Source organism: Acartia tonsa, chromosome 10, assembly GCF_053477335.1.
Source record: "Acartia tonsa isolate MP-2025a chromosome 10, ASM5347733v1, whole genome shotgun sequence".
Taxonomy (NCBI): Eukaryota; Metazoa; Arthropoda; class Copepoda; order Calanoida; family Acartiidae; genus Acartia; species Acartia tonsa.
Window position 1 is genome coordinate 6,803,617 of NC_137269.1, and position 16,012 is coordinate 6,819,628.

Genomic DNA, 16,012 nt, shown 5'->3' on the forward strand with positions numbered 1-16,012 from the left:
GAAGTAAAAGTATAGATATTAAAAGGATTAATTATTAACAGGATGACAGCAACCATAAATAGCAAAGCATAAAAAGACTTATAATTTAAGCTCTTAAAAAATAATGTTAACATCTTTTGAAGCATGACCGACAGACAGACGGACTAAACAATGTATAGATTAAATGCGCATAGGCCATAAGAATCTTCACTAAAAATTTTAGCTGTCTGTCTTTAATTGCAGCCGAGAAAATCATAGAGTTATGGACTGACGGACGGACAGATATAATTATAGAATAAACAGCTTTTGAACCGATTGAGTTTTCTTTTTATACTGGCCCCTTGGTTTTAGACCGTTTAAGATACACAACCTAAGATGCTTTCAGGCTATTTTCTTCCCCCTCCTAAACTTGCTAATACAAAGCTACTAAATATTAGGGGCGCAGCTGATAGTATAAAGTTAATGTACTAACTAGGGTTGGGCCGGATACCTTTTTAGCCGGATACCGGATGTCCGGCTGATTAATTATGCCGGATATCCGGCAACCGGCCGGATATTTGGCCAACGTTCGATATCATGCAAATTACCGGATATCCGGTATTCGGATAGTTTCAATATCTGGTATCCGGCCGGATATTTAAAATGGCTGGATATCCGGCCAAATCGCTTACCTTTCTTCATTTTGTATTCATGATATGACATAATAACGTTTGGCATTGTTATGCCAAACTGATTTGTTTTTTTGTAACACAAAATTCACGGCATAGATTTCTGAAATGCATAGATTATTGTAAAGAAAAAAATAAATTTTTTTATTGCATAGTATTTTAAACAGCTTTCCGCGGTGAGTAAAACAAAAAAAATGATTTTTTTCCATTTTAGTAGTATGATTTTTAATTTTAATTTTTTTTTTCGTGGAAAACTATCTACATTACGATACGATACAAGATTTTTCAGTATGGTTCAGAAAAAGGGGATATCAATCGGTTTCGAAGCCATAATGAAAATTGAATTTAATTTTTTTTTATCAAGTTTATTCTACTTAGAATTTAAATAATATTGAGACAATTTAATTAAAAAAACGTGTTTTGAAAAAAATAAACATTTTTTGTGTAAAATCTAAAAGATTTTATAAAGACAATAAATACAAAAAACTTATAATTATGAGAATAAGAAAAAGAATTCGTTACCATAAAATAACCACAAAAGAGGTTCTATTAGATTATGGAAAGAGTAAAAAATGTTTTAAGAATTGAGTGGATAAATAAACATTGCATTGTTTTCAGATGCAACTATTTCTAGTAGGGTTGGGCCGGATATCCGGCCGGTTACCGGATATTGAAACTATCCAGATAACGGATATCCGGCTGATTTTTACTGCCGGATATCCGGTTATCCGGTCGGATATCCGGTAATTTGCCGGATATCGAGCGTTTGCCAGATGTTCAGCTGGATATTGAAAATATCCGGATACCGGATATCTGGTATCAGGCCAAAAAAGTATCCGGCCCAACCCTAATTTCTAGTCAGGGATCTCAAGGGATAAGACAACGGCAGATAAATTAATGTACATCCCTCATGATGGTACACAAAAGTACGACTTCTGTAGATTAAAATTAATGGTTGAAACTTATTGAACCAACCAAGCAAAACTTAATAAAGTCCCAAAAGTTGTTAAGTCAGCAAATAAGAAAAAAAATTATAAAACTTTGGGAACTATTGTAATTAACAGCTTAGTGTCTCCTCCCTCCCTAATTTCTATTTTTTTAAGGAGCAAAGCTACTTTGCAATGGGTACATCTGACTTTTTAGTGGGACTTAAATTCTTTATACTAACACTCTCAGATCAAATAAACTCAAGGCATAAGAATTTTTAATTTATTGATTCAAGTTTTTATTTGATTTTTATTATGTTTGGGTTCAATGTTGGTAGGCTATGAATCTTAATGTCCTTGTATTTTGTGCATTACAAATGCAGTAATGTATACATTTGTGTAAGCAATGTACAATATCATAACTAGCATAATCATACCAATAGTAAGGAGTAGGGGCGTTAAAAGTAAAATATATGTACTAGAGTTACTTAGAGTTCATCTATAATACAAAGTAGCTTGATGTCTGTCCGTCTGTCTGTCTATCTGAAGCTTAAGATCTCAGTAACAGCTGAACCGATTGGACTCTACTCTTCAGTGAATATATCTACTGTTCCTGTGATGGTTTTAAGCTATTTTCCTGGGGGGGGGGGGTGGGACACCGCAAACCACCCCAAGAACTAAAAAAAATCACCCCCCCCCCCAAATAATTTATTTACATTTTTTTCTAAAATCTCCGTAACTCCTAAACGAATTGAACTCTACCCTTCTTTTTTTACAAATTTTAATTTTTGTGCATGCGAACAACCTGGGTTTAATTTTTACGAACTGAAATTTTTGTGTATACGGCAAACAACCTAGGTTTAATTTTTACGAATTGAAATTTTTGTACAAACAGCGCACAACCTGGGTTTAATTTTACCACAGAGTAATTAAACAAAGAATAACTTTTTTGAATATTTCTATTTAGGAGGGTTGACTTCCCATTACTTCATAGGGCGAAGCCCCTAGAGGCTAGTTGCAAACCCGGTAGTATCTTATTATAGTAGATGGCTGCATTTCTTCCATTTTTAAATAAGAACCATTATTTAGTCGTTTTCTTTTTATATCAGAGCTGTAGTTGTGGAGAAACGTCGTTTAATCGAAGACTTCTTTTAATATGGAAATTAAGTATTATCTTAATTTAAACAAATGATTTGTGTTTTTAGGGCACAGTGTCACTTATTTTGTTTGTAGGTTTGTCTGTAACGCTTTAATATTTGAAGAATATTTCCATAGAAACCTAGATTTAAACATATCTACTAAGCTAAAGAAATGACGAAGCCCAATCTGTCCTACTTTTTATTCCTGTGACGTCATAAAAATGAGGGATTATCCATCTCTTTTTTAGGGGTTTTCTTTTCCACTTCTCCTCTCATCTCCCTCATTTTTATGAAGTCACAGGAATCAGTCAGTGTGCCATTGAGGGAAGGGGATTTAAAAACTGAGAGGCGAATTAGAGATGCCACGATTCTAAAAAAAAAATTAACAAACAAGGATGACAACATCCAGAATTAGCGAAGCTTAAAAAATATAAATGGATATCGAGAAAAAATTTACTATAGAGCAGTTTCATACAATAATCATTAAACTTGATAAAATATGGAAATCACGAAGCCTTTATAAAATCATGCAAACCTTTGAATCACGAAAACTTAAAAATATAGGAATCGATCTAGCATCGCAATTAATAGAGAAATCTTAATGAAACTTGATGGAAATTTGTAGGATAAAAGCATAGTCAATTCCTGATAAATTCAGCCGTCAATCCTGAATAGGAATAGAGAAAATCACGAAAACCTAAAAATCTAAGAATCGATCTAGCACCCCAATTGATAAACAAATCTTAATAAAACTCGATAAAAATATTATGAATGTAAAATAGATTAATCTCTGAAAGTTTCAGCCTTCTGTCTTGAATAGGAATTGAGAAAATCACAAAAACTTGAAAATACATCAATCGATATAGCACCCCAAATAACAGACAGACGGACAAAACAATGTATAGATTAGATGGGCATATCTCAAAGGAATCTTCACTAAAAATTTCAGCTGTCTATCTTGAATAGGAGCCGAGTAAATCACGTTTCCCCAAAACGTTTTAGACATACATACATTTCAAATTATAGAGTAGCTATGCTACTAAAAAGAATTTATGCATTATACACACAAAGAAGCGTGCATAATCCTAATTACATGCATTTATTAATGTTTATTAATATTTGCATGTCATGTAATTATGCAGTAGTATACATGTATAATAACATGGATTATCAGGGATATGACAATGCATGATGATAAATTGATGTACAACCTTCATTCAGATAAACAACATTACTACACCTTCTGTTGTAAATTAGAATATTAGGGAGAAAGGTTATTAACTACCAGTTTTATCAATCAATATAAATATTCTGACTGGAATAAGCAGTGGCCTGTTAGACTACAGAAAAAGGTCGTGCAATCAAAGAGTTGGTTGTCTGTTGGGTGTTACTTAACCTGAATCCACGGGTGTTGGAGAGAAAAGGAAAGATTTTGCTCCCCTTAGTTATTCTGGGTTGTTGGATCTGACATTAGCAGCCACGCCGTTTGAGGTAACATTGAGGTAAAAATTGTAAACTATAACATGGCTGTTTCTTTATTTGAACTGCAACCGATTCAATAGGTATTTAGTTTTTTCATTGAGTTCTCTAATTTAGGGAAGCTTCACATATGTCCGAGGGTGGTTTTTATTTCAAGATTTAAGTGTTTGGATGATTTTTTCAATGTTTGATTACAGAGTCCCCATATGCTAGGGGTGCAGCAACTAGCTATATTTAATATCACAAGTATAAATTTAGTTCAATAAAAAGATTTCTTTTATAGTATAAATTCAACTTATTAATCACTCTTTTGCCCTTGAAGAATTGTTTATGACTGACTTAAATTATGTATATCAGGAGGATGATTAAATTCCCTCAACAGATTATGACGTCATACGATAGAATAGGCAAAAGAGGCCAGTATTCACTGTAATTGACCAATGGTAAAATTTATGCTGGCCTCTCATTGGTTATTTTATCGTATGACGTCATCTTCGTATGTCAGCCATAAAAACACTACTGAAAGATATTTAGCCTACTTATTCTTATTGTGAATACAATTATAGTGGCATAGCTACTCCATATATGTAGTTTGTGTTCGTATTGCTATTTGGAAACTAGAATTAAATACGAAAAATTATTATATTATATTATATCCAGTTTTCCGCGGATATAGAATGTACGGGTATAGTCTCTTTCGTAACATCGCACCTTCGTATTTTTCACAGTAGCTTTTCTCCTATTTCTAGCCCCTGCGGGGGGCTCTAACCTTGCGGGGCAAATTACCTAACCCTGTGGGGCAATAACCTAACCTAACATTAACAACCTATAAAAAGCAATTTTAAAAATACGACGAATCACCCCTTATGGGGCGATGTTACGAAAGGGACTATTCCTGAATGTACACGAAAGATTAAAACCAGTTTTTTTTAGCCCCGAGGTGCCGAAGGAGAACACTTGTTATAATACGATGGCTTCTAACCGGTTCTAATACAGTGGATATTGATCGGTTTCAAAGCCATACTGAAAAAGGATTTCTATGATCGATTGAAATCAGATTAAAATTTTAAACGGGGTGAAATTTGAATATGAGTGTAACGAAATATGTAATATTTTACCAAGTTAGCCGCATGAAGTTCAAGGAAAAACTAAATTTTTGTAAGGGGGGTCAAAAATGGGGGGTCCGCAGTCTCACCACCCCCCGCAGGGGGGCGGCCGGAGGCCGATTTTGAAAAGGAAAATTGCTATGGATTCTTGAATGCCGGGAGGACCTAGGACAATTGGAATTTCCAAAATCGGAGCAAAAACGCGCGCGCAGCGCGCGCGCAAAGTTGAAAATTGCGGAAAAAAAGTCTCCATTTCACGTTTCGTCCAAATTATCCTCTCGTTTTTTGATCGTTAATAACGCGCATGTTTTTCTAGTTACGTTAATTTCCTTTAAAACCCTTAAAATATGGCCGGGATGGCCAGACGAAAAATCATGCCCCAACATTTTCCCCCAAGTGGCGGAAAAGTTAGAGCACTTCCAAAATTTTTTTAGGAGGCTCGGCGTATTGCCTCTGTGGAAAAAATCTAAAGGTACCTATAGAACCACAATGGCCAGCTCTAACTATCATTTAGTGTTGCCGGAGGCAATTGCCGGCCGCCTTCCGGCCCTAAATAGGCGGCAAAGTTGGCGCATCCTAAAAATGGTCATTTTTTGACAGGTTTTTCGCGCGTAGCGCAGCGTGTGTTTGTGGCGCAGCCACGTGTATTCCAAGTTTTTTGTAGTCCATCCCTAGCCGGTTCAGCAGATGTGCGGCTGGAGGCGGTCAGCCCAGCCGTTTGGCCGGCAGCGGCCGTCAAAGGTCGCGAAAATCGTCAAAAATCGCTGTTTTTGCGGATTTTCGGCGGGCTGGTGCGGCCAGACCGTGCGGCCGACCGGCTTGGGACACATACCCCTGGATTTTATGGGTTATTGGCCTTTATTGCTATTTTGCACAATTTTTTTCCCCCAATTACCCTGGCCGGGACGGCCGTCCAAAGCGGCCTGGGTCAAAATCGGCAAAAAACCGTCAAAAAACACCAATTTTGCCGTACTTTTGGCGGCCGACCACGGCCGAACCAGCTGGCCGAAAGGCCTGACCGGGATATCTCTGAAACTGGCGGGCAATGCCGGTTTTGGGGACGTAAAAAAATTGCTCCCCTCTGATGTGATTTTTTTCGGCAACAGCCCCTTAAAGTGGGGTGGGGTTCTAAGAAATTATAAATTTTTTCTGTAAATTATAACAACTACTATTATTACACCACCCCCTGAAATGTATTTACCCCACGCAAGAAACAAGTTTTTTTTGGAGCCTACGGCTTAAAAAATTATTTCATCCAAACTTGTTTCTTGCAGGGGGTATTTAGGATCAGAGGTAACTTCAGTTTTAGTACACTCTCTACCTTTCCATCTCTGGTAACAGGTATAATAACTACTAATTTTTTAAGCCGAAGGCTCCAAAAAAATTATTTCATCCAAACTTGTTTCTTGCAGGGGGGTATTTAGGATCAGAGGTAACTTCAGTTTTAGTACACTCTCTCTGTAAATATAACAACTACTATTATTACACCACCCCCCGAAATGTATTTACCCCCCGCAAGAAACAAGTTTGGATGAAATAATTTTTTAAGCCGCAGGCTCCAAAAAAATTATTTCATCCAAACTTGTTTCTTGCAGGGGGGTATTTAGGATCAGAGGTAACTTCAGTTTTAGTACACTCTCTACCTTTCCATCTCTGGTAACAGGTATAATAACTACAGTTATCAATTATATTATCTAACCAATTAGTAATCCACCAACTACAACTCAAAATCAATTGCTAATTATTACCATTATCTGTTTATTAATTTAATTAAATAACCAAATACTTATTATTACCTTATTATCATTATATAGTCATCACTATCATTTGTAATTTACAATATTATAATTATCCATCATTTTATCTTACCTGTTACAAATCAATTACTAAATATTATTACATTTTAATTATTATTATAATACCTAACTTTTATAGTTTGATTATAATTATCTTATTTTTTTGCAATACAATAGATATCAATGATACATTTCAATCATAATGCTATAATCAACAATCACATTATATTACCCTTTACAAATCAATCGATTATCTTAAAAGTTTCTATAATTAGCAATTATAATATTATTATAGTTATCTATGATATTATTTTGATTATTTTATTATTTAATAATTATATTATTAATATATTTAGCAATTTTATATCATAATTATGATACTATACTATAATTTACAATTATAATATATAATAAATAATAATAATTATTTTAATATGATATTTTAATAATTTTATATTTTAAAGATTACATTAATTATATAATTAGCACTAATAATATTATTATAATTATTCTATAATCTAATTATCATACAATATTATAATAAATATTTATAATGGTATTTCAATTACTCCAATTATTTTATAACTTAATATTCATATAAATAATAATATTTATATTATAAATATCATTTACAATATTAGATTACAAAAATAGTTATCTTATTACTTTCAATATCATAATTAGCAATTATTATGTTAATAGTAATGTTTGTAATATAATTATCATACAATAACATAATTTTCATAATAATATTATAATTGTAATTACATTTAATTCAATTAAAGGTAGGTTCTTTTTAAACTATTTTCCTCTGATATACCTGTTATTATATTTAACTTTAATTAGCAATTATAATATTATTAAAATTATTAATAATGTTATTTTAATTATTTTCTATTTTAATATTCATAAAAATAATATTATTAATTTTTTGAATTACCATATCATTTACAATATTAATATGAGATTACAAAAATAATTATCTTTTTACTTTCAATATTATAAATAGCAATTTTAATATTATTATAATTATTTATAATGTTGTTTCATTTATTTTATGATTATATTAATAATATAATTAGCAATTATAATGTTACATTAATTATTTTATAATATAAATATTATACAATATTATGATTTGCAATCATATTATTATAATGATTATTTAATAATATAAATATCATACAATATTATAATTACCTTATTATATTCAATATTAGAATTAGCAAACATATTATTATAATTGTTTTGTAATATAATTAGTACTCAATAACTTTAATATTATAATAATTATTAAACAATAACATATTTATTAAAATAATATTATATTTATTATTTTAATTATTTTATCAATTACCTTATTATTATTAGATTGAAATAATCATTATCATATTATATTTAATATTATTATTATGGTATAATAAAATTATTATCTTAATTATAATAATAATTTGTTAATGCTTTCTATACTCATATATTTTTACAATTTGCTGACGCTTGCTTCACGCGGTCCCATACCAAATTTCACCGTGGGGGTCCCAATCGAAAGGGACCGCGTCAGCCTGTTCTAGACATTCTGAAATGTCCGTCTTGAAAATTAAAATAAAGTTGCTTTTAATTTAGTACTTAGCTACGCATTGGTGTTGTCATCCTTGTTATAAATATTATGTAAAAATGATTATTGATATGTTCAGAATATTACATATTTATAGTTTATTGCATGTTGATAAAGTCAATCAATTATTCTATTCTATACAAGCGGCTACGCCCCCTTGAGGCCTCTAGGAGCACATACTGAGGTGTAAAAGTCAAACCCCCTACTTTCATTTTTAGTTTTAAAAAATAAGGAATAATTTTTAGGGGCTATTTCATTATGGAGGATGGTGGTTCCCTCCCCAAAATAGTAATGAACCTTTCTAGGAATATACACAATAAAATATCGGTTCAAAGGTTAGCAAGATCATTCGGTACAGACAGGCAAACAAGCAGACATAAATCCTTTTACTTTTATATAAAAACAATGTATAAAGTATTTGAAAATAGATGTGCTGAATTTTAATTTCTAAATGTGTACGCAGTCGTGGTGTTTCCTCATCCTATCTCAAAATTTACTACTAGCTAAAAAAGCTTCAAAGTTTCAAAATTTTGAACGTATAAACGATTTATACATTCAAAATTTAAAGTTTTTAAAGTTTTATTTATTTTGGAAGTTTGAAGCTTTTTTTGGCTAGTAGGAAATATTGAGATAGGATGAGGAAACACCGTTTAAACTGCGTACACATTTGGAAATTAAAATTCAGCACATCTGAAAATAGCTATTCTAGCTGTTTTACAAAGATTTAGGGAAAAGCCAAATCACCAAAAACATATCTCTATCATAATTAAGCGATAATTTACACTCTGGAAAAGGGCAAACGGGTTTAATAGAGGGAGGAGGGGGAAAGGAGAAGAGTATTAATTGACTTGACAACAGAAGTACCCCCAGACAAAACCATATGCATCCCACTGCTGCTAATATATTATAGATTATAAGAAATTGATTGGTTTATATCCTGGATACTTTAAACTTTTATATTCTTACAATACAGACAATAATAACTTATTTAGAAAAATAAAATGATAGGATGGTTGTCTATCCGTTTTGGTATGCAACTTGGTTTGATAGACGATAAATTGGTGTACACATCCCCAATGATGATACACAAAATTACCACTTCTGTAGATTATATATACATGTTAAAACTTTCGACATTCAACTTAATGAACCAACCAAACGAAATGACGATAAATTGGTGTCCATCCCTAATGATGATACACAAAATTACCCCTTCTGTAGGTTATATATACAGGTTGAAACGTTTCAACACTCAACTTAATGAACCAACCAATCAAAATTCAATGAAAGACCCCACCCTAAAGTAGTTTAGCCTACAATTAAGAAATCATTAACATAAAACTTTTGGGACTAGTTTCCCTTTACTCCATGAGCGAACCTACTGAAATTAGAATGTTGGCTGCAAACCTCTGCGGCTGCCCCTGCCGAGCCCAGATACAAGGCTGCTTCATACCGAGCCTGATTACACGGCTGATACTGCCGAGCCCGGGGATACAACCTATTATTTTCCAGAGAGGAAGGGAACATTGGGCTGTTTATTACACTAGTCCCAAAAGTTAACAATGTCATCTTATTCGCTGGCCTATCAACTTTGAGGACTTTTATTGAATTTTGATTGGTTGATTCTTTAGATCAATTACTAATTGTAACCTGCAAAATAAGTAATTTGTGTAACATTATTTGGGACGTACATCAATTTATCGGCCATTGTCTTATCCCTTTGAGTCCCTGATTATTTTCAGCAAGATTTATTATATCTATGAGATAGCTAGACATAGATATCTCAACAAAATATTTTGCAATATCCTATTATATAAAGTAGTAAGCTTTTTTGTCTGTCCCGAAGGATCTCGCTAACCGCTGAACCTATATTGTTCTCCTTTACAGTGAAGTTTCTTATATGTCCTGGGAAGGTTTTAAACTATTTTGGGGAGGGTGTCTTTACCCCCTTCCCCCCCCCAAAAAAATATTTTTACTTTTTAAATTTCAAATTTTAAATGGGATGAGGTCCCCCTCCTACCTTAAGTGCCCCTAGATGCTTCTAGGGGAGTAGTCGCTAGTTTATATATATACTAGCGGCTTTGCCCCTAGAGGCCTCTAGTGGCACTTTAAATGTTTGTATTTTTATTTCAAAAATCTAATTTGAGAAAAAATTGTCTATGTTGCGTTCAAGTCTCTACGCAAAAAAAATCGAATTTATTTGTGATTTCTCATGGGAGGGTGGTGGTACCCAACCCCAAAATAGTTATAAACCTTCCCGAGACCTATGAGAAGCTACCCTGTTAATTGGTTAGTGAGATCCTTCGGTACAAATATACAAATACACAGACAAATACACAGACAAACACACAGACAAACATCCTGTTACTTTATTATAAGGATATATATACATATATATATACTAGCGGCTTATATATACTAGAGGCCTCTAGTGGCACTTTAAATGTTTGTATTTTTATTTCAAATATCTAATTTGAGAAATAAAAAAACACCTGAGGGGGCTTTAATTTGGAGCTCTTTTAACAAATACATAACCTATCCTAAACAAAAGAACCCGTCGTTAATAAGCTAATATTAATGACCATATCTTAATATGTATACTAGCCAATGATAATAAACCATATACATTAATTAATAAGAGGAAAACCATTAAGGAAAATGTGTGTGCTTTGAAAAATAATCTTTATCTAAATTATTTTCTAGGTGTGGCATAACTTCCGCTAAAGTGGTGAAAATGCAAATTAGTTTGCAAATTATTTTGCAAATGAAAGTATTGCAAAGCAGACTTTATTTATAAGTATATTTTTTTATATTTCTTTTAATGATTTTATGTTAATTTGTAAAAAAGATTTCAATAAAAGATTGCTGCTTCGAGCAGGAGTAAAGTAGAATCTCTAAAACGGCTTTTCTTAACTTTTCAAAGTGTCTCAAAATCAGCCATGTGACATCATAAAAATGAGGAAGATGAAGTGGGAAAGAAATCCCCTAAAAAAGGGAGGTAATCCCCCATTTTTATGACGTCACATGACTGATTTTGAGTTACTTTGCAAAGATACCGGCTTTTCTTAAAATAACTTACTTCCAATTTACACACAGTAAATTTTCTACGAATAATGATATAAAAATCATAATATAGTTCCTCGTTTTGTTAGCCCAGCCATTCGGCACCTCTGGGTAAACTATACTTAATCTTATATTTTTTTTATTTTACTATGGGCGGATAGCTGTCTATAATACGATGCGATAAATAACTATTATCTCCCTGTCTTCTATTCCTGATTCCAGAATGTAAGCGACAGTTTGAATTCAACAACTTCAAATATTCCAATATACAAAATTTTTCACATTTTCAAATATTTTCTCGTTTTCATTCGAATCCGGTGGATAGGAACCGGTTCTCATCCATACGAAAAAACTATGTCTAGCATCGTATTATATCCAGTTTTCTACGAATATAGAAATGTACAATCATAAGATTAAAACCAGTTTTTTTAGCCGGTGCCTCCGGCACCTCAGGGCTAAAAAACTGGTTTTAATATAATAATTGTACATTCTATTCATTATATATAAGCTGTTTATAATACGATGAAAGAAATAACTATTCTTATTCCTTCATGAAATCAGGACAATTAGGTACATTGGTTTATTTTAAAGTTAAAAACTATCCCCATCTAAAATGCGCCGTTATTTTTTAGAGAATGAAAACACCTTTTCTAAGTTTAATGTATCTTTTTATAGAGAACAAGAACCTATAATTGTTTCTTTTTTCCATATTCCTATTGGTTGTATCAGAAAATCGGAAAACTCATTTTTTTTTAAATCACCCTGTGTGTAACTAGAAGCTGCGCCCTAATCATCTAGGACAGAGAAAAATAGCCTAAAACTATCACGAGACCTATGTTCAGCTTCCCTATTAAGGAGAGCTTAATCAATTCAGTAGTTATTGAACTTTTATGCTTCAGACAATAAAAACCTTACTACTTTAAACACAATAAGATTATCTGAGTTTTCAATTGATTTTTTTCTAGAAAAGTTTAATATTAGATGCATTTTTAGTATAAAAATTCTGCTAACATAAAAACGTATACATTATAAGTATCCTAAGTGTACACATAGAAATGTGGTAGCAAGAAAAATAATGTTTCTCCAACTTTTTTACTCATCCTATCACACTGTACTGCAAGTATATAAAGTTTAAGGCAGTATTAATGCCAGAAAAAGAAAAAAAAGAAAATTTTTTTTATGATAAGGGGGAATAAAGAAAGGTCTGAGTTAAAGCACCGAGTTTTTTTTACATAAAAATGATTTTCTTACTTCATTTCTTTATTTTGTTTTAATTACTCTAAAATTGCTCAATATATGTTACATATTTTTAATAACCCAGTATGTTTTATTGAAAATTAATAGAAAAAGTGTAGATGAAAAAAAAGTAGAAACAATTTTGGAATTTATACAATGTGTAAATTTATTTCTAAAGCAAGACAAAAGATATCGTATCATTTTAAAAAAAAATATTCCCAAGAATCTACGAAACATACTTTCAACTTATCATATATATAATCATAGTGTGCCTATCTACCGCAGACTTACTTTTCTAATTTGGTAGGCGGGCGCGGTTGCCCACAAATTTGTCTGTGTGTATTTGTGTGTTTATATATATTTTTTTGTAGATATTACGACTACTTTACAAGTAGAATATTCCGAAAGTCATCGGAAAGTAACCAATTTTCCTTAAAATGTATGGGTTTTAAAAGATTTTATGTGGCATTCAGTAATTCATTCAAATACCTCCTTAAATTCATTTCTGAACTCTCTTATTTTCCTTTTTTCCTAAAATATTTGGGAATAATCCCTTTCGTGGCAACGCCCCTTAAGGGGCGATTTGTTGTATTTTTAAAATGCCTTTTTATAGGTTTATTTAGGTTAGGTTAGGTTAGATTAGGTTAGGTGATTGCCCCACAGGGTTAAGCAATTGGCCCCGCAGGGTTAGATAGGGGGCCAGAAATAGGAAAAAATCTACTGTGAAAAGGGACTATACCCAAATGTTTATTTTTAATATGACATAATCTAAATAAAATGAGCTTACTTTATCAGAGACACTACCAAGGAAAACTTTGTTCTTGTTATTTATACATTTTTTTGTGTGTGTTGTGAGTGGGTATGTAAAGTATCTTGTAAAAATCTATACTCGCGTTCCCATACTTCAAAGGACACTCTTTAGTTATATTCTGTGTGACCTCATGATTTTAAAAGCGAAGCTTTTCTATAATTAGGGTCGGTCCGTCCGTCCGTCCGTCACAAACGGAAAGCTTTTTTCATTAATTTAGGCATGTTAGAATTGTCTTATCAATTTCAAACTTTGCATGGTGATTCCTTTAGTAGTTAGGTACGATTTAGAAAGCGTAGCAACTCTATAATCATAACAAGAATGTCCATACATTCATTTTAAACATTTTTATGTGATCAATCATCCGATTGATCTGATTTTTGGTATGTTGATTCGTGGAACAACAAAGTATAATGTTATAAGCAAAGCAACTCTATAATCAAGTCCTAAAAATGTAAGTATGTCCATAAACATTATCCTCTATCAAGCAGTTTTTCAACAAATTTACTTACAATTTTTCTCCGATTCTTATACATTTATATTCTGATTATTTAGTTCTGACACTATACAAGTGTTAATGTCCGTTTGTCCTACCGTTTCAGTGCTTCGCTTTTATGGATGTTGTCATCCTTGTTATCAAAATAGTAGCTAGCAGCCTTTATAATTTATCGATTTTTGTAGGTAATTAATCCCAGGAACATTTCACCATGAAGTGTAATAGAATCATCTAAATAAATGATTTATATCATTGCTACCTAAATCATTATACAACAATTTCATATTATTTTGTTTTTTTTCAAAATAAACAACAGAAACTAGAATTTTTTAATACATATGGTTTTCAAACAAATATATAAGTCCTGTTATAATATTATTTTAAGAATATAAAATTTGAGCTTTTACTGCTCAATGTTTCATCAAATGATAAATAATTGTATGTTTGACTTTAACAAAACAATTGATTACAAGTATTGTCTAAAGAGCAAATAAATGAACATTTTTATTTTTAGCATTTTCACTTAATCTATGTAGGTTAGATAATTGGCCAGTCCTTAATAAAAAAATTTGTATTGTTATCTTATCCTAAAAAATGCTATATAGAGAAAATGATTCTTTACACGTGTAATTTTATTGTTAATTTGTTTTGGCTGGCCTTATTTTTTTTATCTCATCATGTCCCATGTATCTTCTCAACTAACTTATACCCTCATATGAAATAGGCAGTATAAATCTCTGTTAGTAACAAAAACATTCTTGCTTAGTGCTAACCAATTCAGTTCTCAAAAGCACAGAAGCTTTATGTGATCCTATTGAATGTTTTTTCTCCAATTTTGGAAAGAGTGTTTAAACAATAACAAGAGAAATTGATTCTAGAGACCCAACCACCTACTTCCAGGTACATAAAGGGGGTAGGGTAAAGGTGTGATTACCTCACTCCCCCCCAAAAAAACTTTGAAACTCCTGAAATTTGTTGTTTATGTATCCCTTTTATCCCAAACTATTAAAATTTTTACCCCCCCCCCCTCCCCCCCCCCAAAAAAAAAGCTTCCTTGCCTACTACCCAACTTAAAGGGATTATTGAATGGTGCATATTTATTAAAACATAAAAAAGCCTAAATATTACCCCAAAAAAAGGTACAAAAGACAAATTTTAACAAATACTTTTTAACTCTTATACATTTCCACTCTTCTAATAAAAAAGTTTGTAAGCGTACCAAAAAGTTTCTACATACATTCCATTCGATAAAATAAAATATGTAGAATCATACTAATTTCTAGATAGAACATGTGTAAAATTCTTAAAAATAGAATGTCAGATTACATAGATATTTTTAATATTTCCAAATCTTACCCCAGCATCCAATGTGTGTTATGTCAGGGAGTAAGGGAGGGGACAATGGATCGAATATTCAATTTTTAAGAGTCTCAGACTTTGGGTACTGGCTTAAAGGGAATGTGCAAGAATTCAGCAGTTTCTGACTGACTTTGGGTACTAGCACAACAATGCCCCGCTAACTAACTGAGTTAGTTTTGAATATAGCAGACAGAAAAATTTGTATTAGATGGCTGGTTTAACAAATATTTTTCCCAAGAAAATGTCATTTCATGAATAGAAACTCTACTGTGATATTTATGTATTAAACAATCTAAGAACCCCTTGAATTTAGGTGTCAGTTAAAAATATACGAGAAGGGTT

The 16,012-nt window shown here is 31.9% G+C and overlaps 1 protein-coding gene across 4 annotated transcripts in view; it reads right to left on the reverse strand.

Annotated features, from left to right (window-relative positions):
• LOC145330283 (uncharacterized) overlaps nucleotides 1–752 on the reverse strand; it is a 47,203-nt gene extending 46,451 nt beyond the window's left edge. For all 4 annotated transcript variants that reach the window (XM_080174922.1, XM_080174920.1, XM_080174921.1 and 1 more), the window contains exon 1: nucleotides 651–752. In XM_080174922.1, coding sequence (XP_080031048.1) covers nucleotides 651–696 — 46 coding nt within the window. In that variant the 5' untranslated portion in view covers nucleotides 697–752. The remainder of the gene's footprint in view (nucleotides 1–650) is intronic.
• Nucleotides 753–16,012: the final 15,260 nt, after the last annotated feature.